At 49.2% G+C, this 23,453-nt stretch overlaps 1 protein-coding gene across 2 annotated transcripts in view; it reads left to right on the plus strand.

The window, feature by feature from the left end:
* Positions 1 to 23,453, plus strand: part of vwa5b1 (von Willebrand factor A domain containing 5B1) — a 273,838-nt gene that overhangs the window by 205,860 nt on the left and 44,525 nt on the right. For both annotated transcript variants that reach the window (XM_072477742.1, XM_072477743.1), the window contains 2 exons: positions 1,129 to 1,263; positions 23,164 to 23,238. In XM_072477742.1, the coding sequence (XP_072333843.1) occupies positions 1,129 to 1,263; positions 23,164 to 23,238 (210 nt within the window). The remainder of the gene's footprint in view (positions 1 to 1,128; positions 1,264 to 23,163; positions 23,239 to 23,453) is intronic.

The raw sequence follows: 23,453 nt of genomic DNA on the forward strand, positions 1-23,453 counted from the left end.
CTTACGAGGAAAGGTTGAGAGTGCTAGGCCTTTTCTCATTAGAACGGAGAAGGATGAGGGGCGACTTGATAGAGGTTTATAAGATGATCAAGGGAATAGATAGAGTAGACAGTCAGAGACTTTTTCCCCGGGTGGAACAAACCATTACAAGGGGACATAAATTTAAGGTGAAAGGTGGAAGATATAGGAGGGATATCAGAGGTAGGTTCTTTACCCAGAGAGTAGTGGGGGCATGGAATGCACTGCCTGTGGAAGTAGTTGAGTCGGAAACATTAGGGACCTTCAAGCAGCGATTGGATAGGTACATGGATTACGGTAAAATGATATAGTGTAGATTTATTTGTTCTTAAGGGCAGCATGGTAGCATTGTGGATAGCACAATTGCTTCACAGCTCCAGGGTCCCAGGTTCGATTCTGGCTTGGGTCACTGTCTGTGCGGAGACTGCACGTCCTCCCCGTGTCTGCGTGGGTTTCCTCCGGGTGCTCCGGTTTCCTCCCACAGTCCAAAGATGTGCAGGGTAGGTGGCTTGGCCATGATAAATTGCCCTTAGTGTCCAAAATTGCCCTTGGTGTTGGGTGAAGGTGTTGAGTTTGGGTAGGGTGCTCTTTCCAAGAGCCGGTGCAGACTCAGGGGGCCGAATGGCCTCCTTCTGCACTGTAAATTCAATGATAATCTATGATTAATCTAGGACAAAGGTTCGGCACAACATCGTGGGCCGAAGGGCCTGTTCTGTGCTGTATTTTCTATGTTCTATATGTTCTATGTACAGAGCATCGGTATTGTCCTTTAAAAATGAAATAAAATTGGTTCCCAGCCCTCCCTTACTTCACAATTGTTGATGTTTTCTGTGAGTGTAGAGCAAATTATACAGCATTTAAACTGGAACCCAGCAAATCCAGGTGTGGGACGAGGGAATGGTGGGACTGTGGAGAGTGGGATGGGGCAAAGCGAGGGTGGGGTTGGGAGGAGTAAGAATAAGCAGAATTTAATGAATATGAATTCTCAAACTAGAAGTGGTCACAATTGAGGTGAATCCTGACCTTTAAACGGTTTTCGGTCCCTTTGAAACATGTTATTATTTTGGTAATGTTGCTTTTGCCTCACTTTTGTTCTAAATCTTTCACCAGGTACTGGATCAAAGTTAAACAATCAAACGAGGCCTTGCTCAGGAAGCTGGAGGCAAAGAGATTACTCTGTTGGTCTCGGTCGATCTCAGTCTGAATATGGAGCTGATGGAGTTGATGACGGTTTTTCCACTCTTTGTAAGCTGCAATTTTATTCAAATTCGATCTATTCACAATCATAAAGTTAATTAAGAAGCTTTTTACGTGTTTTCAAAGCGATAGCTTTATTTGAATTAATGAGGGGTGTTCGATCCTGGCCCGGGTCACTGTCTGTGTGGAGTTTGCACATTCTCCTTGTGTCTGCGTGGGTCTCACCCCCACAACCCAAAGATGTGCAGGTTTAGGTGGATTGCCCCTTAATTGGGGAAAAAAATAATTGAGTATTTTAAATTTATTTTATAAATAAATTACTGAGGGGTGTGAGTCTTTGAACCTCAGCATTTTTTCTCTGAAATACATTGGAAGGAAAAAAAACAAGTTTTGATTTTCCTTCAATCTAATCCGAGAGACTGAGTTTGTATATCCTGAGCGCACGGTAACCGCTCATTTGTAAAGATTTCTTTTGCGGAATTGCTTTAATCAGCAGCCACTATAATTGTTGCTTTTTGGCTTCACCTCTGCACTTTGAGAGACAGATTGAAGAGCAGTGATTGCAATCACATTAAACTGCTTTCAAATTCTGGCCATGAACCTTATCAAACAACAGGAAAAGTTCCTTGCAGACAGATATACAAAAAACATGTTGCAATGCTGGGTTGAGAACTCAGTTTGTCAATTCGGTTCATAGAGGCATTAGCATATCCACAGGTGCTGCTGACAAGCTGGTATCGTGTCCCTGAGAAGGTGTTGGTCATTTTCCTTGAAAGGCTGTCGTCTGTGTGATGAAGGTAGGTCTATACTGCTGAGGGGAAGCTTACCTAAAGGTGTAATACAAAAAGAAGATTCTCTTCACTGAAGGTACGGAAGGTGGAGACAATGGTGTCCGACCAGAGCGATTGGATTGTGTCCTTCGGGCCGGAGGTGGGGGTCCAGAGGACAGGTATTCCACACGGGGTTTGACTTGAAGTCACAGGGTGATGTGGGGTTTGAGAGGTTTGCTGGGAGTGATCCCGGATCCCGGATCTGGATACACATCAATTGATTATGGGGGGAGATTGTCATTGCGTGATGGAACCGAGGGTGGACAGGTCGAGCTCCAAGTCAATGGTTGAAGATGGCGAAGGAGTTGGGAGAGTTTATGGAGCGGATGGGAATGTTTGATCCGTGGAGAATTAAGAACCTGGGGGTGGGCAGGGGGGGGGGGGGGGGGGGAGTGCTCCTTCTTGCACATGTATAACGTATACTCGAGAATTGATTTCTTTGTGGTGAGTCGGGCGGTATTGTCAGGGGCAGTGGAGGCGGAGCATGCGGGAATCATAATATCCGATCGTGCGCCGCATTGGTTGGAGATGAGGCTCAGTGAAGGACAGGTTCAGAGGCCGGAATGGAGGCTGGATTTGGGTTTGTTGGCAGATGATGGGTTCTGTGAAAAGGTGAGGTCGGTGATCGGGGAACCGGGAGATGTCGGCAGCCACGTTCTGGGAGGTGTTAAAGGCAGTTCGATAGGTTGACGACGGGGAAGGTATATATAGGTGTGTGGGTGGTTTAGAGACCAGGGGTTCGGCAAGTGGTGAGAATCAAATGCAAATGGGAAGAGGAGCTTCTGGGGGGGGGGGGGGGGGGATAGATTGGGGTCTGTGGTGCGAGGCGATGTGTTGAGTGAATTGAACTTCCTCCTGTGCGAGGATGAGCTTGATTCAGTTCAAAGTGGTACACCTGGCCCGGGCGAGGATGAGTGGGTTCTTTCCAGGGGAGGCCGATGACTGGGAGAAGTGTGGGCGAGGGGGCGAATCACTTGCACATGTTCTGGTGTTCTGAGAATCTGGAGAGATACTGGGACGTGGTGTTGGGATGTTGTCCAAAATCTTGCGGGTGGAGGTCAGGCCGGACAGGATGATGGTGATCTTTGGGGTCTCGGAAATGCCGGAGCTGTTGGAGGGGCAGGGGGCCGATGTGGTGGACTCCGCCTCTCGAGCTAAACTGGAGGGTGGATATGCCGTCGGGGGTGGCGGCCTGGCTGGGGGTCCTGTATGACTTTCGGCGGTTGGAAAAGATCAGATTTGAGTTGAGGGGGTTGGCGGAGGGATTCGAGATACGGTGGGGGAATTGTTCATCGGGGGCGGGGGGGAGGGGGATGGGAGGGGATAAAATGGGGGAAATTGTACGAACTGGAGGTTATTGAGTATGTTGTGTATGTTACTGTTATTTTTACACATGTTTGTAATAAAATATATTTAAAAATAAGATTAGCAAACTGAATGGATAATTGAAAGACTGGTGTAGGAGAGATGGGGCCACCGTCACCAGTACTGAGGAAAGTGGGGTCTGTACTGTGGGGACAGCCTACACCTGAACTATGCTGGGACTGATGTTCTAGTGAGCCACATAACAAGGGAAGGAGAGAGAGAGATTTCAACTGAATAGAGGGGGCAAGGTATCAAATTTGCGAAGATGTGGACGGGCGGGATTCTCCGACCCCCCGCCGGGTCAGAGAATCGTCGGGGATGACATAGAGTGGGACCTGAATATTGAAGCGTATGTGACATTCAGGAAGGATAGGATGTTAGGGTGACATAAATTCAGGAAACCAGGATGCAGAAGCAGTTTGTGTTGAGATGAGAAATTATAACGGCAAAAAGTCAGTTGTGGGAGACGTGACAGGCCCCTAATTGTAACTACACGGTAGGACAGAGTTTAAAAGAAGAGATAATGGGTGCTTGTCAGAAAGATACAGCGATAATCATAGGGGATTTTAATCTACATAAAGATTGGAAAAATCAGATGGGCAAAGGTAGAGTAGGTGAGGAGTTCATAGAATGTTTTTAATAAGGACAGGGGGAGTCCACACCGGGTCAAATAAGAAACCGTTTTATTTACACAAACGATATGTACATTTCCCGGTAAATCCCGACTGGGTTCCTCGCTGGCCGGTGTTTGCTGGCCGTGTTTTATATGGTGGGTTAATTGAGAAACCCCGCCCCTAGCAGGGGAGCTCGTACTCCGCAAGGAAGACCAGCATTCCCATCCCATAGGTTCCACGCGGGATATTACATTCCTCCCTCCAAAGCTCCCCCTCGACGAGAGATGAGGAGGAGGAGGAGGAGGAGCAGGCGGAGGACCTCGGAGTTTCTTCGACTCCAGTAAGTCATCATGGAGCTGATGCACCAGGTCTCAGTCGGCATACTCCTGAGATTCCTGAGAATTAACATCTCAGTGGCGACTATTCCAGTCACTGCGTGCGCGCGGTCCTCTATGAGAATAAAGATTTTCCCAGTCTTGTGTCCATCAAAGCAGACATCCGGGGCGTCATTCTCTGACCCCCCAGTGGGTCGGAGAATGGCCGTTGGCCGCCGTGAATCCCGCCCCCGCCGGTTGCCGAAGTCTCCGGTACCGAATATTCGGCGGGGGCGGGAATCGGGCCGCGCCGGTTGGCGGGCCCCCCCGCTCGATCCTCCGGCCCAGATGGGCTGAAGTCCCGCCGAGAAATTGCCTGTCCCGCCGGCGTAAATTAGAGTACCTATTTACCGGCGGGACAAGGCGGCGTGGGCGGGCTCCGGGGTCTTGGGGGGGGGCGCGGGGTGATCTGACCCCGGGGGGTGCCCCCACGGTGGCCTGGCCCGCGATCGGGGCCCACCGATCCATGGGCGGGCCTGTGCCGTGGGGGCACTCTTTCCCTTCCGTCTCCGCCACGGCCTCCACCATGGCGGAGGCGGAAGAGACTCTCCCCATTGCGCATGCGCGGGAATGCCGTCAGCGGCCGCTAACGCTCCCGCGCATGCGCCGCCCCGACATGTCATTTCCGCGCCAGCTGGCGGGGCAACAAAGGCCGTTTCCGCCAGCTGGCGGGGCGGAAATCCCTCCGGCGTCGGCCTAGCCCCTCAATGTTGGGGCTCGGCCCCCAAAGGTGCGGAGCATTCCGCACCTTTGGGGCGGCGTGATGCCCGTCTGATTGGCGCCGTTTTAGGCGCCAGTCGGCGGACATCGCGCTGTTTGGGGAGAATTTCGCCCCTGGTGTTGTTCGCTGAGCAGCAGTGACAGCTACCAGTGCTGTTAAAGGCTTTCTCCTCCAAGTTCTCGGAACTGACCGTGGAAGATGGTATCTCCTGTGGGGCACGAAGGCCGTTGTCCCAGCGAAGGCCAGGCTGTCATATTAAAGGACCTTCACAACGAACATCTTGGAGTGCCCAAAGCTGAATCATCCAGATGAGAGGCCCAGCTTGGGGCTGCCGCCTATCCCGACTGGGGAACCTGGAGCACCGGCCATCCTGTTGACGGCGGATACGGCTAGATCGGAGTCCACACGCGTGACGGGCTGGAATCGCCGAGTTTGGGGACATCCGATCCCAGCAGCTGGTCCAGGCCATGGGGATACCATGTGAGTGGTGACTCCCCAAAACATTCACCCCATCCCTTTTCTCTCTTGGACGCCACATTCCGCATTTTCTTGGGAAAGGGAGACCTGCAGCACCTGCTGAAAAGTCAGGGACATTTTGCATAGATCTATTTCTGAGTTTGCATATTATTAATGCCTCAGACCAAACGATCACGGAGCGTATCGGACAAAACAGTTCCATACTCTCAAAACTCCGCTATTCCCCGTAGAGATACGAACTTGGTGACAGACTCCCCAGTGGATGTCTCTGACATATTAACCCAATATTTCTGAACAATTATCGACAGAGTTGGGTTAAAATGTTGCACCAGAAAAGTCAGGAATGATTGTGCATCTGGCATCACCAGTTAAGTGAGAGTCCAGATCACCCAACAGCCCCACCCCACACCACTGACCTCCCCATGCCCCGCCACACCCCGCACATCTTCTCCGCCCAACCCAACCCATCCCTCACACCCTTCAGATAGAGGACCACGGCAGTTTGGAACGTCGGTGAACAGGTGTTTATTGTGCTATGTACAATATTGTGCCCTAGCCTCTAACATTACCCTGAGTGCTGCATCTGTGCCAGCTTCAAGGTGGGTCCCCAGATGGCACATCAGAAATGCAGGCGGCCTGCTGCGTATCCTGCCCTGTGACCTGGGTTTCCTCTGGACGGCCTGGACCTGGATGGGCCCGGTCAACGATCGGGTGTCACAGGTGGCGTGGTGCCACCCTGTTCTGCCTGCTGCCCATGAGATGTGCCAGTGCCAGGTGGGGATATTCAGAGGTCCCTCTGGGGCTGTGCCACATCTCTCTGTGGCTCAGGTCAGCCAGCGCCCGGCCAATGCTCTTAGAGCTCGCAGCCATGGCCCGTTGTGTTTGGACCATGCTCTGGATCGCCGCTGCAATGTCTATGTGGGCCTGGTACATGGCTGCCTGTGACAGGGCCACCCTATCCTGCACCTCAGCCACCACCCGCACAGTGTGCCCCAGGCCTTGGACATCCTGACCCACGGCCGTGACAATTTCACCCAAGGACATCTCCATGGTTCTCACCCGTTCAGTGTTGGCCTGGGTAACACTCAGTGTCGGCACCACCTTAGCTCCTGCAGATGGTTGAATTCCTCCGACAGCACCTTCAGGTGCTGGATGCTCGCTGACACCCCCTCATCTAGTCCCTGGCTCTGCATCTACATCTCCAGAATTGATGAGACCGCCCTTTTCAGAAACGTGAGACCATTTAGAAAATACGTTGCCTTTCTCTTTATCTGACCAGAATGCATGACCTCATAACCTACTTATCCACGTTAAACTCCATCTGCCACATTTTGGCCCACTCTCCTAACCTATCCATATCCATTTGTAAATTTCTTATTTCTTTATTGCAACTTACTACCCCACTTATTTTATTCTGATGTGGAGATGCCGGCATTGGACTGGGGTGAGCACAGTAAGAAGTCTTACAACACCAGGTTAAAGTCCAACAGGTTTGTTTCCACGTCACTAGCTTTCGGAGCGCTGCTCCTTCCTCAGGTGAATGAAGAGGTCTGTTCCAGAAACATATATATAGACAAAGTCGAAGATGCAATACGATCCTTTGAATGCAAGTCTTTGCAGGTGATTAAGTCTACAGGTGCAGACGGAGCAACTGGGCAGAGGGATAATCACAGGTTAAAGAGGTGTGAATTGTCTCAAGTCAGGATAGTTGGTAGGATTTCGCAGGCCAGATGGTGGGGGATGAATGTAATGCGACATGAATCCAAGGTCTCGGTTGAGGCCGCACTCATGTGTGCAGAACTTGGCTATAAGTTTCTGCTCAGCGATTCTGCGTTGTCGCGCGTCCTGAAGGCCGCCTTGGAGAACGCTTACCCGGAGATCAGAGGCTGAATGCCCTTGACTGCTGAAGTGTTCCCCGACTGGAAGGGAACATTCCTTTTAAAAAAAAATTAAGTGTACCCAATTAATTTTTTCCAATTAAGGGGCAATTTAGCGTGTTCAATCCACCTACCCTGCACATCTTTGGGCTGTGGAGGCGAAACCCACGCAGACATGAGAAGAATGTGCAAACTGCACACGGACAGTGACCCACAGCTGGGATTGAACCTGGGCCCTCGGCGCTGTGAGACTGCAGTGCTAACCACTGCACCATCATGCTGCCCGAAGGGAACATTCCTGCCTGGCGACTGTCGCGCGATGTCCGTTCATCCGTTGTCGTAGTGTCTGCATGGTCTTGCCAATGTACCACGCTTTGGGACATCCTTTCCTGCAGCAAATGAGGTAGACAGCATTGGCTGATTCACACGAGTATGTACTGCGTACCTGGTGGGTGGTGTTCTCATGTGAAATGGTGGTACCCATGTCGATGATCTGGCACGTCTTGCAGAGGTAATTCAAAACAAACCTGTTGGACTTTAATCTGGTGTTACAAAACTGATTACTATTTTAGTCTGGGCAGAACGGTAGCACAGTGGTTAGCACAGTTGCTTCACAGCTCCAGGGTCCCAGGTTCGATTCCCGCTTGGGTCACTGTCAGTCCGGCGTCTGCACGTTCTCCCCATGTATGCTTGAGTCTCCTCCGGGTGCTCCGGTTTTCTCCCACAAGTCCCGAAAGACGTGCTGTTAGGTCATTTGGACATTCTGAATTCTCCCTCTGTGTACACAAACAGGCGTCGGAATGTGGTGACTAGGGGCGTTTCACAGTAACTTCATTGAAGCCTACTTGTGACAATAAGCAATTTTCATTCATATACTACATCTACAGGGTCCCCATTATCCACTTTGCTTGTTACATCTTCGAAAAACTCCAGCAAATTAGTCAAACATGATTTACCCTTCGTAAAACCATGCTGACTCTGATGGATTGCGTTTTGACTTTCTAAATGTCCTGTTATTACTTCCTTAATAGACATTGAGATAACTGGTCTACTTTCTGCCTCCCTCCCTTTTTGAATTAGGGTACTATATTAGCATTTTTCTAGTCCACTGGAACCTTTCCCGCATCCAGGAAATTTTGGAATATTATAACTAATGGATCCACTATCTCCGCTGTCACCTCCTTTAAGACTCTAAGATGTAGGCCATCAGGCCCTGGGGACTTGTCTGTCTTCAATCCCAATAGTTTGCTCTGTACTATCCCTATTGATGCTGATTTTTCTAAGTTCCTCCCTTCCTATTAGCTCTGCATTACCTGTTATTATTGGGATGGTGCTAGTGAAAACTGAGGCACAATATTGATTTAGCGTCTCCGCCATTTATTTGTTCCCCACAATTGACTTCCTGGTCTCATCCTCCAAGGGACCTCAATTCACTTTAGCTACTCTCTTACCTTGTATATGTTTACCAAAGCCTTTGTTAACCTTTCTTATATTTTGCTCTAGCTTTCTTTCATTGCCTTTGTCATCCCTTCCTCCTCTATTTTGTTGACCTGTAAAAGTAGCCCAAATGTTCAATGTATTGCGTCCCATCTCCACAGACGCAACAAAAGGATCATTCTGTCTGATTAAGGGCAAATCTGTAAAAGCTCTTCTACTTTTCAACTCAAACTAAACTTCAGTTATTTAATAATCACTATCTTGCACTTCTTTTTTCTTTTATCCTCGTTGCCAATGTAATATTTCCCGTTCACCAGTTAAGTAAATAATAACTGCCACATTTATTTACATATAACCGCATTGCAGAGGCTCGCAGCCTCGTGGCAGCCAATCAGCTTCCAGGACCGAACTGATACAGAAATCCGGGCTTGCTGGGTAATCCCCCACCCTGGTCCCTGATTGGTTACACAAGTCATGTGTCCCTCTGGGCCAATCGCCCCATAATGGGGATAAATATTACCCCACTGGTGAACTGGCCTTGAGAAGTTGGGTGAGAGAGAAAGGCAGGCTTGCAGGTTTCCACGACATTTAATAGCCTCAGACTGTTCCAAACTACTTTACAGTCAATGGGCAGAATGCTGGAAACTCGCTGGCTTCAAATCCCCTTACAATTTTCCCAATGGCGGATCACTCTTCCCGCTGGAAGGTGGCACAATGCTATTTCCACCTCATGAATATTCATTAAAACAGCAGCTTGCCAAAATTCTGTTAGGCCTTCCAATCCTGCGTCATGCCAAGGGGAACTCATGAAAGCGTCAAAGCCAATTGATGAAGGCTGTGGCATGAACAAGACGTCTTCAGTTCCCCTCACCTCTCAACCCCCCGCGGACCCACCCCCGCGCTGCACCCCCCCCCGCGCCGTGCCTGTCCCACCCTGTGTCCCCCCCCCGCCTCCACGCTGCACCCCTCCCGCGCCGTGCCTCCCCCAGTCCATGTTGACAGCATCGCCCTGCAGGACTCCTACAGCCACCACAACATAGGTCCAAGTTCGATCAGGGGTGAGGTTGAGAGGTTGGTTTGGGGGGGGGGGGGTTGCAGACAAATACGAGGGTGTAACAGGGTAGTCGGGGGAAGGGGTGGTGGTGGAAGGAAGGAGGGGATTGGGGAGGGAAGGAGAGGAATGTTGGTGGGGGGTGGAGAAGCTGATGGACGAAGGGTTATCTTCTGAGAAGCAGACAAGGATGACTGCCTCAATGGTCCTCCAGACGTGCGGGATAATGGAAATGGCTCTTCGCCTCTTCACTTCCCCTCAGCAGCTGTTGTACCAGCTTCACATTTTTATGAAAGGTATACTGAATAACGCCCATGTAATTTCTCGCTGGGACCTGGTTAATTCCCTGGAAGCCATTGCGTTCAACTCCAGCCTCGCTAATGTGATGGAAATTAATGCAAATTGGGGTTAATAATATGCGTGTCATGTTTGGGCGCGATCCAGAACATTGGGAGTGGGTTCGCTCGATGACAAACTGATTCACGCCAGCGCGAATCATGATTCTGGCTTTTCCCGCTGGGCATGTAGACGGTAGTTAATTTGCTCCCAGAGACTGTGTTTCACAACCTCCGAATGTCCCAGATGTTTCACAGCCAATGGTAGGTACTTTTGGTGTTGTAAGAGGTTGTGAAGAGTGTTAGTGTCAGTGTGTTAGTGTCACAGTGTGTAGTGTCAAAGTGTGTTTGTGTCAAAGTGTGTTTGTGTTACAGTGTGTAGTGTTACAGCGTGTTAGTGCCACTGTGTGTTAGTGTCACAGTGTGTTAGTGTCACAGTGTGTAGTGTCACAGCGTGTAGTGTCAGTGTGTAGTGTCACAGTGTGTAGTGTCACAGTGTGTAGTGTCAAAGTGTGTTTGTGTCACAGTGTAGTGTCACAGTGTGTAGTGTCACAGTGTGTTAGTGTCACAGTGTGTAGTGTCAAAGTGTGTTTGTGTTACAGTGTGTAGTGTTACAGCGTGTTAGTGCCACTGTGTGTTAGTGTCACAGTGTGTTAGTGTCACAGTGTGTTAGTGTCACAGCGTGTAGTGTCAGTGTGTAGTGTCACAGTGTGTAGTGTCACAGCATGTAGTGTCAGTGTGTTAGTGTCACAGCGTGTAGTGTAACAGTGTGTAGTGTCACAGCATGTAGTGTCACAGTGTGTAGTGTCACAGTGTGTTAGTGTCAGTGTGTAGTGTCAAAGTGTGTTTGTGTTACAGTGTGTAGTGTTACAGCGTGTTAGTGCCACTGTGTGTTAGTGTCACAGTGTGTTAGTGTCAGTGTGTAGTGTCACAGCGTGTAGTGTCAGTGTGTAGTGTCACAGTGTGTAGTGTCACAGCATGTAGTGTCACAGTGTGTTAGTGTCACAGCGTGTAGTGTAACAGTGTGTAGTGTCACAGCGTGTAGTGTCACAGTGTGTAGTGTCACAGTGTGTAGTGTTACAATGTGTAGTGTCACAGCGTGTTATGTCACAGCGTTTAGTGTCACAGCGTGTTAGTGTCACAGCGTGTAGTGTCACAGTGTGTTAGTGTCACAGTGTGTTAGTGTCACAGTGTGTAGTGTCACAGCGTGTAGTGTCACAGCATGTAGTGTCACAATGTGTAGTGTCTCAGTGTGTTAGTGTCACAGTGTGTACTGTCACAGTGTGTTAGTGTCACAGTGTGTAGTGTCACAGTGTGTAGTGTCACAGTGTGTTAGTGTCACAGTGTGTAGTGTCACAGTGTGTTAGTGTCACAGTGTAGTGTCACAGTGTGTAGTGTCACAGTGTGTTAGTGTCAGTGTGTAGTGTCACAGTTTGTAGTGTCACAGTGTGTTAGTGTCACAGTGTGTAGTGTCACAGTGTAGTGTCACATTGTGTAGTGTCACAGTGTGTTAGTGTCACAGTGTGTAGTGTCACAGTCTGTAGTGCCACAGTGTGTTAGTGTCACAGTGTGTAGTGTCACAGTGTGTAGTGTCACAGTGTGTTAGTGTCACAGCGTGTAGTGTCACAGTGTGTTCGTGTCACAGTGTGTAGTGCCACAGTGTGTTAGTGTCACAGTGTGTAGTGTCACAGTGTGTTAATGTCACAGTGTGTAGTGTCACAGTGTGTTAGTGTCACAGTGTGTAGTGTCACAGTGTGTAGTGTCACAATGTGTTAGTGTCACAGTGTAGTGTCACAGTGTGTAGTGTCACAGTGTGTTAGTGTCACAGTGTGTAGTGTCACCGTGTAGTGTCACAGTGTATAGTGTCACAGTGTATAGTGTCACAGTGTGTAGTGTCACAGTGTGTTAGTGTCACAGTGTGTAGTGTCACGGTGTGTTAGTGTCACAGTGTGTAGTGTCACAGTGTGTAGTGTCACAGTGTGTTAGTGTCACAGTGTGTAGTGTCACAGTGTGTTAGTGTCACAGTGTGTAGTGTCACAGTGTGTTAGTGTCACAGTGTGTTAGTGTCACAGTGTGTAGTGTCACCGTGTAGTGTCACAGTGTATAGTGTCACAGTGTGTAGTGTCTCAGTGTGTTAGTGTCACAGTGTGTAGTGTCTCAGTGTGTTAGTGTCACAGTGTATAGTGTCACAGTGTGTAGTGTCTCAGTGTGTTAGTGTCACAGTGTGTAGTGTCTCAGTGTGTTAGTGTCTCAGTGTGTTAGTGTCTCAGTGTGTTAGTGTCACAGTGTGTAGTGTCTCAGTGTGTTAGTGTCACAGTGTGTAGTGTCACAGTGTGTTAGTGTCACAGTGTGTTAGTGTCACAGTGTGTAGTGTCTCAGTGTGTTAGTGTCACAGTGTGTAGTGTCACAGTGTAGTGTCACTGTGTTAGTGTCCCTGCCTCTCAGCGAGAAGCTCCAGCTTCAAGTCCCACTCCAGGCTTTGAAGACCAAGGTTCACAATGTGGTCCAACAGGCAGTTACCGACCCGCCAATCCTTCCATCGCACCGATGGCCGGTGGTGAGAGTGGGAGAGATCCGTGTTCAGCCAAATGATGGGAAGATCTTGGAGCAATCAAATCCAGAGTCCCAGATTTCAAAATGCTTGTAAAAGTGTGTTTCCATAGCAACTCGGTTTAATATCTCATCCAGAATCTTGGGCGGGATTCCCTCACCCAGGCCGGGTCGGAGAATCGCCGCCGCGACGTCGGTCCGCCGATTCTCTGGTAAGCAGAGAATCGGCGCCATTGGTTCTGGCGTGGTTGGCGCGGCTCCGGTCGGGGGCCGCTCTGCGTGGCCCCCCCCTGACGACTCTCCACCCGAGATGGGCCGAGTGGCCGCAAAGAAATTCCGAGTCCCGCGGGCACCGTCCACGTGTGGTCTTACCCGGTGGGACCTCGGCGTGCAAGCATCCGGGGGCGGCCTGGTGTGGGGGGAGGGAGGGTCTGACCCCGGGGGGCCTCCGCTGTGGCCTGGCCCATGATCGGTGCCTACTGATCGGCGGGCCGGCCTCTCGGGCTGGGGGCCTCTTTTGCTCCACGCCGGCCCCTGTAGCCCTGCGCCATGTTGCGTCGGGGCCGTCGTGGAGAAGGAAGCTACCGCGAGTTCGCGCCGGTCGCAGCGCGCATGCGCAGACCCGCGGCGCACATTTGACGCCGGTATCGGCAGCTGGAGCGGTGTGGGTCACTCCAGTGCCGTCCTGGCCTCCTGTAGGGCTCAGAATAGCTGCTCCAGGACCCCTGGTGATGCCGTCAACACTTAGCCTCAGGATCAGAGAATCCCGCCTCCTATATTTGGTCCAAATTAGAAAGTTGAAAGGGAGGTGCCAGAGGACTGGAGAATAGCTAATGTGTCCCACTATTTGAGAAAGTTTGTAGAGACAAGCCAGGGAACTACAGACAAGTGAGTCTCACGTCTGTGGCAGGGAAACTACTGGAGAAGATTCTGAAGGAGAGAATCTATCTCCACTTGGAGAGGCAAGGTTTGATCAGGAATAGTCAGCATGGCTTTGTCAGAGGGAGGTCATGTCTGACAAATTTGATTGGATTTTTTGAGCATTTGACCAGATGTGTAGATGAGGGTAGTGCAGTTGATGTAGTTCACATGGTTTTCAGCAAAGCCTTTGCAAAATCCAACATGGGAGACTTATTAAGATGGCAAATGCACATGGGATACAGGGGAACTTGATGAGGTGGATTCAAAGCTGGCTGAGCTGTAGGAAACATAAGAACATAAGAACTAGGAACAGGAGTAGGCCATCTGGCCCCTCGAGCCTGCTCCGCCATTCAATGAGATCATGGCTGATCTTTTGTGGACTCAGCTCCACTTTCTGGCCCGAACACCATAACCCTTAATCCCTTTATTCTTCAAAAAACTATCCATCTTTATCTTAAAAACATTTAATGAAGGAGCCTCAACTGCTTCACTGGGCAAGAAATTCCATAGATTCACAACCCTTTGGGTGAAGAAGTTCCTTCTAAGCTCAGTCCTAAATCTACTTCCCCTTATTTTGAGGCTATGCCCCCTAGTTCTGCTTTCACTCGCCAGTGGAAACAACCTCCCAGGTTCGATCCCGGCTCTGGGTCACTGTCCGTGTGGAATTTGCACATTCTCCCCGTGTCTGCGTGGGTTTCACCTCCACAACCCAGAAATGTGCAGGTTAGGTGGATTGGCCACGCTAAATTGCCCCTCTGCCCAGTGAGGCCCATTTTAGCTCCTCCCTACCTCCAGGCCCCATTCCTCCTATCAGCCTCGTGCTCGCTGACCTAGATTGGATTCTGTTCAAGCAACACCAGGGGCGCGATTCTCCACCCCGCGCCGAAGGGGCCGCGCCGTCGTGAACGCCGTCGAGGTTCACGACGTCGTGAAACGGCCCCGATCCCGACCGATTCAGGCCCTGACAATGGGCCAGGATCGGGGCCGCGTCATCAACACACGCCAGGCCTTGTCGCCCGTGTAAAGGCGGCGCCGCATTGATGACACGGCCAGCGCCGCATAACTGGCGTCACCCGCGCATGCGTGGTTGCCGTCCTCTCCGGGTCCGCCCCGCAAGAAGATGGCGGACGGATCTTGCGGGGCCGCGGAAGGAAGGAGGTCCTCCTTCAGAGAGGACGGCCCGATGATCGGTGGGCACCGATCGCGGGTCACCCCACATTTGAGGCCCCCCCGGTGCAGGATCCCCCCCCCCGCAGGCCGCCCCCCCAGCGTTCCCGCGCAGTTCCCGACGGCAGCGACCAGGTGTGGACGGCGCCGGAAGGGGGGGGGAACCCGCCGTTTTGGCCTGGCCGCTCGGCCCATCCGGGCCTGAGAATAGCGGGGGTGCCGGAGAATCGCCATTTTGGGTGTCTCCAGCGATTCTCCGGCCTGCGGCCCGCGGAACCCGACCGGGCCGTTCCCGCCGCTTGGAAGAATCGCGGGAGGGCGTCGGACCGGCGTCCCCGGAAATTTTGGCGGCCCAGGCGATTCTCCCAACCGGCGCGGGAGTGGAGAATCGCGCCCCCTGATTTTAAAATTCTCAGCCTTGTTTTCAAATCCCTCTGTGATCTTCCCGCTGTGCAAAAGTATTTTTATATTTAACAAGGCATTTCTCAGGAGCATTATAAAACCAAGTAAGACATCATGCCAAAATAAGAAGATAAGTTAGAAAGCAAAAAACTAAGTTAAAGCGGTAGACCTGCTCTTCCCCAAACTGCCTCCCTGCTGTATGTTTTATGTTCAGAATTTCTCACAAAGGAGTTCTGAGTCTTGTATGGTTGAACATTAGCTGTTTATTAATAATGTGTAACTATGTACATATATACAGGACAGAGCCCAAGAAATGTGTTAGACCCATGCTTGCTTCTACACAGGTCTCCAACTCACTCGAGTCTCATATCATGGGTGAGATTCTCCGACCTCCCGCCGTGTCGGAGAATCGCCGGGGGCTGGCGTGAATCCTGCCCCCGCCGGTTGCCGAAGTCTCTGATTCAGTGGGGGCGGGAATCGCGCCGCGCCGGTTGGCGGGCCCCCCCGCGCGATTCTCCGGGCCGAATGGGCCGAAGTCCCGCCACTAAAATGCCTGTCCTACCGGCGTAAATTAAACCACCTACCTTACCGGAGGGACAAGGCGGCGCGGGCGGGCTCCGGGGTCCTGGGGGGAGCGCGGGGCGATCTGGCCCCGGGGGGTCCCCCCATGGTGGCCTGGCCCGCGATCAGGGCCCACTGATCCGCGGGCGGGCCTGTGCCGTGGGGGCACTCTTTTCCTTCCGCCTTCGCCACGGTCTCCACCATGGCGGAGGTGGAAGAGACTCCCTCCAATGCGCATGCGTGGGAATGCCGTCAGCGGCCGCTGACGCTCCCGCGCATGCGCTGCCCGGAGATGTCATTTCCGCGCCAGCTGGTGGGGCACCAAAGGCCTTTTCCGCCAGCTGGCGGGGCGGAAATTCGTCCGGCGCCGACCTAGCCCCTCAAGGTTGGGGCTCGGCCCCCAAAGATGCGGAGCATTCCGCACCTTTGGGGCGGCGCGATGCCCATCTGATTTGCGCCGTTTTGGGCGCCAGTCGGCAGACATCGCGCCGTTTCCGGAGAATTTTGCCCCATGTATCTCTTTACATCACATTGTGGGCAGTATCATTTCCCAATCTCGCATTAACCATGGCTATGCCCAATACCATTCTACTCCATTCCTGACCTCTCCCCATGCCTCCCTGATCCCTCCGCATTCCTTCACCTCCTCAACCTCATTGTGCTTGTATTAGACTTAAGGTTCAAGTCAAGGTCATGTTCAGATTAGTGTTAGGATTAAATTTAGAATTAGTGATATGATTTCATGTGATATTGGAATAAGAGTTAATGTCAGATTTAAGATAGATTTTAGGGTTAGTTTGAGGGTTATGTTTTGCTTGAGATTTAGTTTTAGGATTTATCTTAGGCTTAGTTTTTAACGGGAGTGGTAAGTTTATATTTAAGATTTGGTTTAACATCAATGTTCGGTATAAGTGTTTGATGAGGATAATTTGATTCTATCCCGTTGATGTAAGGAGCTTATTTTAAAGGGAAAGTTGTAAACTGGGAGGGATTCTTTCGGGATGTCCTCCACTCCACTTTCTAACTCAAATACTGAGTAAAACAGCTGCAAAAAGGCAGCCTATAACTCAGCATTGGACTGCGAGTTGTTTCTGGAAGTGCTGAGAATTTAATTTCCAAAGTTTTATATGTGTTTCAAATTATTTAGGATGAAATTTTATACATAATGATGACAAATGAATAATAGTGTAGATTAATCAGTAAAACTTTGAAGTAATTTTATTTTAAAATATTGGAAATTTTGACTGAACACATAATGATGCTATTATCTTAAAAGTGACAAACTCTTATTATGTAAATGTGCATGGTCCTATAACCCAGTTTAAAGTACCCCTGTGACTAACCGTATATAAATTGACAAACAATTCACAGAAAAACGGACTCTCTGTGAAATGTAAAACAATTTAAAATTGACCAGATTGCATCATTTGGAGTTCCTGTCACAGAACAAACTGGCAACATTCATGCTCTGACTTGGCAACAGTTCCATTTGGACTTTGACTTGTCCAGGTGTCTCCCTATGAACCACTTGGTCACTGCTGCTAACTCGAGGGACTTTCACCACATGAGCAATTGCAGCCTCTCCCCACCATTTGGGCGAATGGTAATGTAGTGATAATGTTGCTGGACCCAGAGGCCTCTAATATTCCTGAGATATAACTTCAAAACTAGTCTCAGTAATGGTGATTATAAAACTATTGGGTTGTCATAAAAAGTCATCTTGTTCATTAATGTCTTTTGGGGAAGGGAGTCTGTCATTCTTACCCACATGTGACTCCAGACCCATTAGCAATGTGATTCACTCTTGGCTGTCTCCCAAATTACCCAACAAGCTACTTCATTGTATTGAAGAAGATGGTTCACAAGCACCTTCTCCAGGGCAATTAGGATCAGTAATAATTGCTAACTTTGCCAGCGGTCCCTGCATTCTGTGAACAAACAAGAGGAAACTCGGTGACTTGTACCACCAGAAAGAGATCCCTGGTCAATTTCCTGCTATCAGAGAGAGATCTGGCTCTTGATTGGGAGGATGGCTGACCTGGATCAGCACTTGCTCCTGAAGAAACTGCTGGGTGTCTTTGGAATGTGAGATGTAGAGAGGAGGGTGTCTGGACTATCCAGAGGGTGACACCTCTGGACATATTACTGGAAATTTCATCATGAGTTCACCCCCTCCAGTTGTCCTGCTCAATTAAAAAAACATTTTAATGAACCGTCTCCAAAGTTTTGTGACGAATGAATGAACGTGTTTAAAGAACATGGAAAACGGATCCAGTTATTTGAATGTATTGCTGGACTGGACAATCTCACAGGTGATTAATCATTAAGCCAGATGCCCAAACAGATATCCAGAGGGGGAGGCTCATGTCTGTAGGAAAGAGAATTTGCCAGAATATTGAATTGGAGCAATGTCTGAATTTTAGATTATTTTATAGTTCTGATCATTTAGATTTTTAAAATCAATGTTTATTGTTACGGATGGCGTTTTACTTGAATTAAGTCACATGTGACTTAAAAGCTACATGACTTTACTTTGAGTAAATTAGATTTATGCATCTTTGAGATGAGAGCAATCCTCATGGGTAAGTGCATATTTTGACCTGTTGAGTGTAGATGCAGAGTGAAGCGGTCCGTAAACCAGCAGCCAATAGGGAATTAAGAAATGTGACAAAGTAAATGATAGTCTGGCTGAAGAATGGCTACTCTTTTCTCATTGTCCTGCATTGGCAGCTTTGGAGAAATCCAATTAATGGACTTGCCTTATCATTACAGATCATATTAGCTGGTGATATGATTGGACAATAATGTACAGTCTAAAGCTTCATTAATCTAATGATTCATACTGTAATTGCTATGCAAATCATTAAAGCCGAACAAATAAGCATCTCTGTTAGCGACAACAATAAAAACAATTGATGTGACCACTAAATGGCACTGTGTCAAGATTTCTTCGATATTAATTTACTATTATACATTTCTAACACAATTTGAGCTCACATTGCCAAATTCCATCGACTGAGCTCACACCTGGTGGAAATTATTTCCAGAACAAACAAAATTGAATTTGACCAATATAGGATTACTTTTAACTTGTATTTTCCATTGCTAGACTCGGCTGAATCTAAAAGTGGCAAAGTAGTTCTTTCAACAGAAACTATCAACTTGAACCCATCAGTTTATGTGTTAGGTTTTGCTCAGGGCACAGTGCTCTTGGGGACTGATTATATCAGTTGACCAGCTGAGTCACACACGTTTGCGTTGTATTGTGCCTGAGGTAGACTTGGGCCCTGCCCCAAGAATGGAAGGTAAGACAACCCATCACTAATGAAAATGGTCAAGGTGAAGCACCAGCAGACAATAAGCCAATGATCTGTCTTTGGGCAGAGCACACATGGCTAGCTATCATGTTCTACTCTCCATAAACTTCCAAACTCTGCTGTCTATATTCTAATTTGTACCCAGTCCAAATTATCCAACACAATCTTGGTCACTGACATACATTGGTTCCTAGTTCAACCATGTCTCAATTTTAAAACTCTTGTACTTATTTTCAAATCCTTCCATGGCCCCACCCCTGCCCCTCTCTGTACTGTCCTCCAGCCATACAACCACTGCAGAAAAAACAAAGTTCCTGTGAAAATCCCCTAGTCACCACATTCCGGCGCCTGTTCGGGTACATAGAGGGAGAATTCAGAATGTCCAATTCACCAAACAGCACGGGCGGGTTTCTTCGACCACCCCGTCGGGTCGGAGAATCACCGGGGGCGGCGTGATTCCTGCCGTTCCGACGGCAGCTGCCGAATTCTCCGGCGTCGCTTTTTTTTGGCGGGGGCGGGGATCACGTTGCGCCGGTCGAGGGCCGTTGGCAGTGGCCCCCCTGGCGATTCTCCGGGCCCCGATGGGCCGAGCGGCCGGTCCCGCTGGCGTGAAATACACAATGTGCATACCGGCGAGACCTGGCTCTGAGGGCGGTTAGCGGAGTCCTCGGGGGGGGGGCATAGGGGGATCTGGCCCCAGGGGGCCCCCACGGTGGCCTGGCCCGCGATCAGGGCCCACCGATCTGCGGGCGGGCCTGTGCCGTGGGGGCACTCTTTCCTCCGCGCCGGCCTCTGTAAAGTTCCACCATGGCCGGCGTGGAGAACAAACCCCCTGCACATGCGCCAGAACACGCTGGCGCTCCCGCGTATGCACCAACTCACACTGGCTGTCAGAGGCCCTTCCGCGCCGGTTGGCGTGGCACCAATCCCACCGGCGCCGGCCTAGCCCCGGAAGTGCGGCCCGACGCCGGAGTGGTTCACGCCGCTCTTTGGCACCGGTACAGCCCGCCCCGCCGGTTGGGGGAGAATCCCGGCCCACATCTTTCGGGACTTGTGGGAGGAAACCGGAGCACCCGGAGGAAACCCACGCAGACACGGGGAGAACATGCAAACTCCACACAGACAGTGACCCAAGCCGGGAATCGAACCTGGGACCCTGGTGCTGTGAAGCAACAGTGCTAACCACTGTGCTACCGTATACGCCATGTGCCTACTGCCCATTTTAATCTGGCTTAGAATGGTTTGACAGAGCGAGCTGTTCAAACTCTGAAGGCAGGATTGAAGAGCATTGTAGGTGATATTTTGAGTACAGTACAGAATCCGGCTCTCTCCAGCAGAATTGTTGTTTGGTAGAAAGCAGAAGTCTCATCTGAATCGGCTTCACCCAGATCTCGGAGAAAAAGTGAGCAGGGGACAAGAGAAGCAGAAGGAGGGACACGACTATCCCACCAAAGTGAGGCACTCAAACCGGATGATCAGGTTACCATTAGGAACTTTGGTAGTAACCAGAGGTGGTGACTGGGAATAATCTTAAACCAAAATGGTCCACTATCACAAATCGTGAGATTGCAACATGGAAGAGTTTTTCGCAGACAGCAAGACTATATTCAGTTACGTTATGACTCAGTCAGGAAACGATTCAGAGTCAGCGCCCGTTACAGATAACAGGGAAGGGGGTAATGCTGCTGGGGCATTCACCAGCAAATGGTTTCTGTGTTTCCAGGCTCTGATGGGGGATTGGAAGAGGAATGTTCATGTTCAGATTCTCAATCTACCTCCTCACCTATGATTCCAGATCCATCGTTCCAAGATGCAGCAATGGTCTTGTGTAGGTCGCAATACAATTGCAAAAGCTCCTGACAGACGTTGGTAGAGTCAAGACTTCATTTTTGTTGTATTTCTGTCCAGATGGGTGTTTGAAATTTAAGGGGCGGGAGAAGTGTTACATATAGAGTGTTCTTATAAGCTCCTACGTAATTATTTTACCGGTGTCTGTTGAGGGTTCTGAGCATGTGCGAGTTTAGTTGGATTTTTTCAGTCTGTAAGAGGGTGACCTGTTTTGCTGGAGCTCCTGCTTTCATAGTTATTACTGTTCTGCTGAGGTGCTGGTTTAGCACAGTGGGCTAAACAGCTGGCTTGTAATGCAGAATAATGCCAGCAGCGCGGGTTCAATTCCCGTACCAGCCTCCCCGAACAGGTGCCGGAATGTGGTGACTAGGGGCTTTTCACAGTAACTTCATGAAAGCCTACTTGTGATAATAAGCGATTATTATTATTATTATTCCTGTTATTGTCAAACTTTATAATTTATTTATAAAAGGAAGTTCCTTCTTTTAAAAATCACATCTGACTACCCCTTTTGCGGTCTCAAGTTACCACAATAAACATCAAGTAGCTTCGGGAAATTGAGAGGAATATTCAGTCACTTTTGGCAGTTTAGGCATTTGGTGGTTCAAATGTCTGACGTGTGTTTTGTAACGGAATGTTAGAACATTACAGCGCAGTGCAGGCCCTTTGGCCCTCGTTGTAACGGAATGTTAGAACATTACAACGCAGTACAGGCCCTTTGGCCCTCGTTGTAACGGAATGTTAGAACATTACAGCGCAGTACAGGCCCTTCGGCCCTCGTTGTAACGGAATGTTAGAACATTACAGCGCAGTGCAGGCCCTTCGCCCCTCGTTGTAACGGAATGTTAGAACATTACAGCGCAGTACAGGCCCTTTGCCCCTCATTGTAACGGAATGTTAGAACATTACAGTGCAGTACAGGCCCTCCAGCCCTCGTTGTAATTATGTTATTATTAATTAGAATATATGTAGAATACACATATAAATGATATATTGCATTCTTTTTTACGTTTTATTTTTTACATATATGGGTGGGTTATTTAACCAACTGCAGTCTGAATTCTGTCACAAAGCAGTAAATCACAGCTTTTTCTGAGGGATTTAAGGCAGTCACTTAACAAATTAAAACTGCTTTGGCTCCGGCTGTACAAAATGCATCAGTATATTTTGATAAAAGTCATTAGTTAGCAGCAAATTATCTTAATTTCCATAGTAGTGCACTCAAACTAGTAAAACATGAGAGCAAGGTAGTGATCTCAATAAGTAGTCACCATTGATAGATTGCCAAATAAAATCGCTTCCAAATCACCACACGAGTTTCTGGATGGATTGCAGATGTAACCTTGATGTTTTTTGGATATTTCCCTGCTGGAAAACTGACCCTTTTGTAACATTGACAAAGCTCTGTGCCTGGAAGCAATGCTGCATTTTTCAGGAGCGGGATTACTACATTGTTATCCAAAAGGTTTAACTGCCGATCACAACTCTGGCTAATTCTCTCGATGGGGACAGTCAGAACGCTGGCGTAAAATGTAATACTTAATGCAATGAGCAGAGAAAAACAAATCAGAAATCTGAATATGAAGCCTTGAAAATCCAATGGACAAGTTGTTATATTTGTAGGTCCTGCTGTCTAGTTTGTTGGAAATTCAAACAGGAAACTGGAGAACAAATTTAAACAGCTTCTCTGGAGTGTTTGTGTTCGAAACATGGGCTACACCCAATTTATTTTAATACTCGCAGCTTTAGGGTGACCTTTCGCACACAGTAGGAAACTGCCCGCACATCACCATTCATTCAGCAATATCAGAGAACGGTAGCAGTGCTCCGCCTGGTTCTCATGGCATCCGACGTTTCGTGGCTTCTTTCCAGTGGTTCCAGGCCCCCTTTCCAGGCAGACGTTGGCTGCATTGTCCACCCCATCGAGAACGTGGCTACTGGCATTGAGCGGCGGAGAATTCAGCCCATGGATTAAAGCTGGAGAATTCTGGCTTCTGTAGCTTTTCACTGACTACATACACTGATGTCAAGACCACACATGTCTTTTGATTACAGTTTTTGAATATTTTCTCTTGTACTAAAATGTTTGTATATTTTTCAGCAATGGAGGATAATAATCAATCTCCTCTCAGCACCCCATCCTGCTCAGGGTGGGAGAGGTCCAGCTTCACTGAAGGTAAGGATCTGGATATTCTTTAGTGAATACATCCTGACTATTTGTGGGATATTTCTCAGATTCTAATAATGGGCGGGATTCTCCGATTGCCGACGATGAAATTGGGTTCAAAATTGGCCGGAGAATCCGGTTTTATGCCGAAATCGGGGGGCGGCATTGTTTTTCGGAGGCTCCACCCCCTCAAAAACGGGGTAATTGCTGAGTACGCTGCACAC

Source organism: Scyliorhinus torazame, chromosome 16 (assembly GCF_047496885.1).
Source record: "Scyliorhinus torazame isolate Kashiwa2021f chromosome 16, sScyTor2.1, whole genome shotgun sequence".
Classification (NCBI taxonomy): Eukaryota; Metazoa; Chordata; class Chondrichthyes; order Carcharhiniformes; family Scyliorhinidae; genus Scyliorhinus; species Scyliorhinus torazame.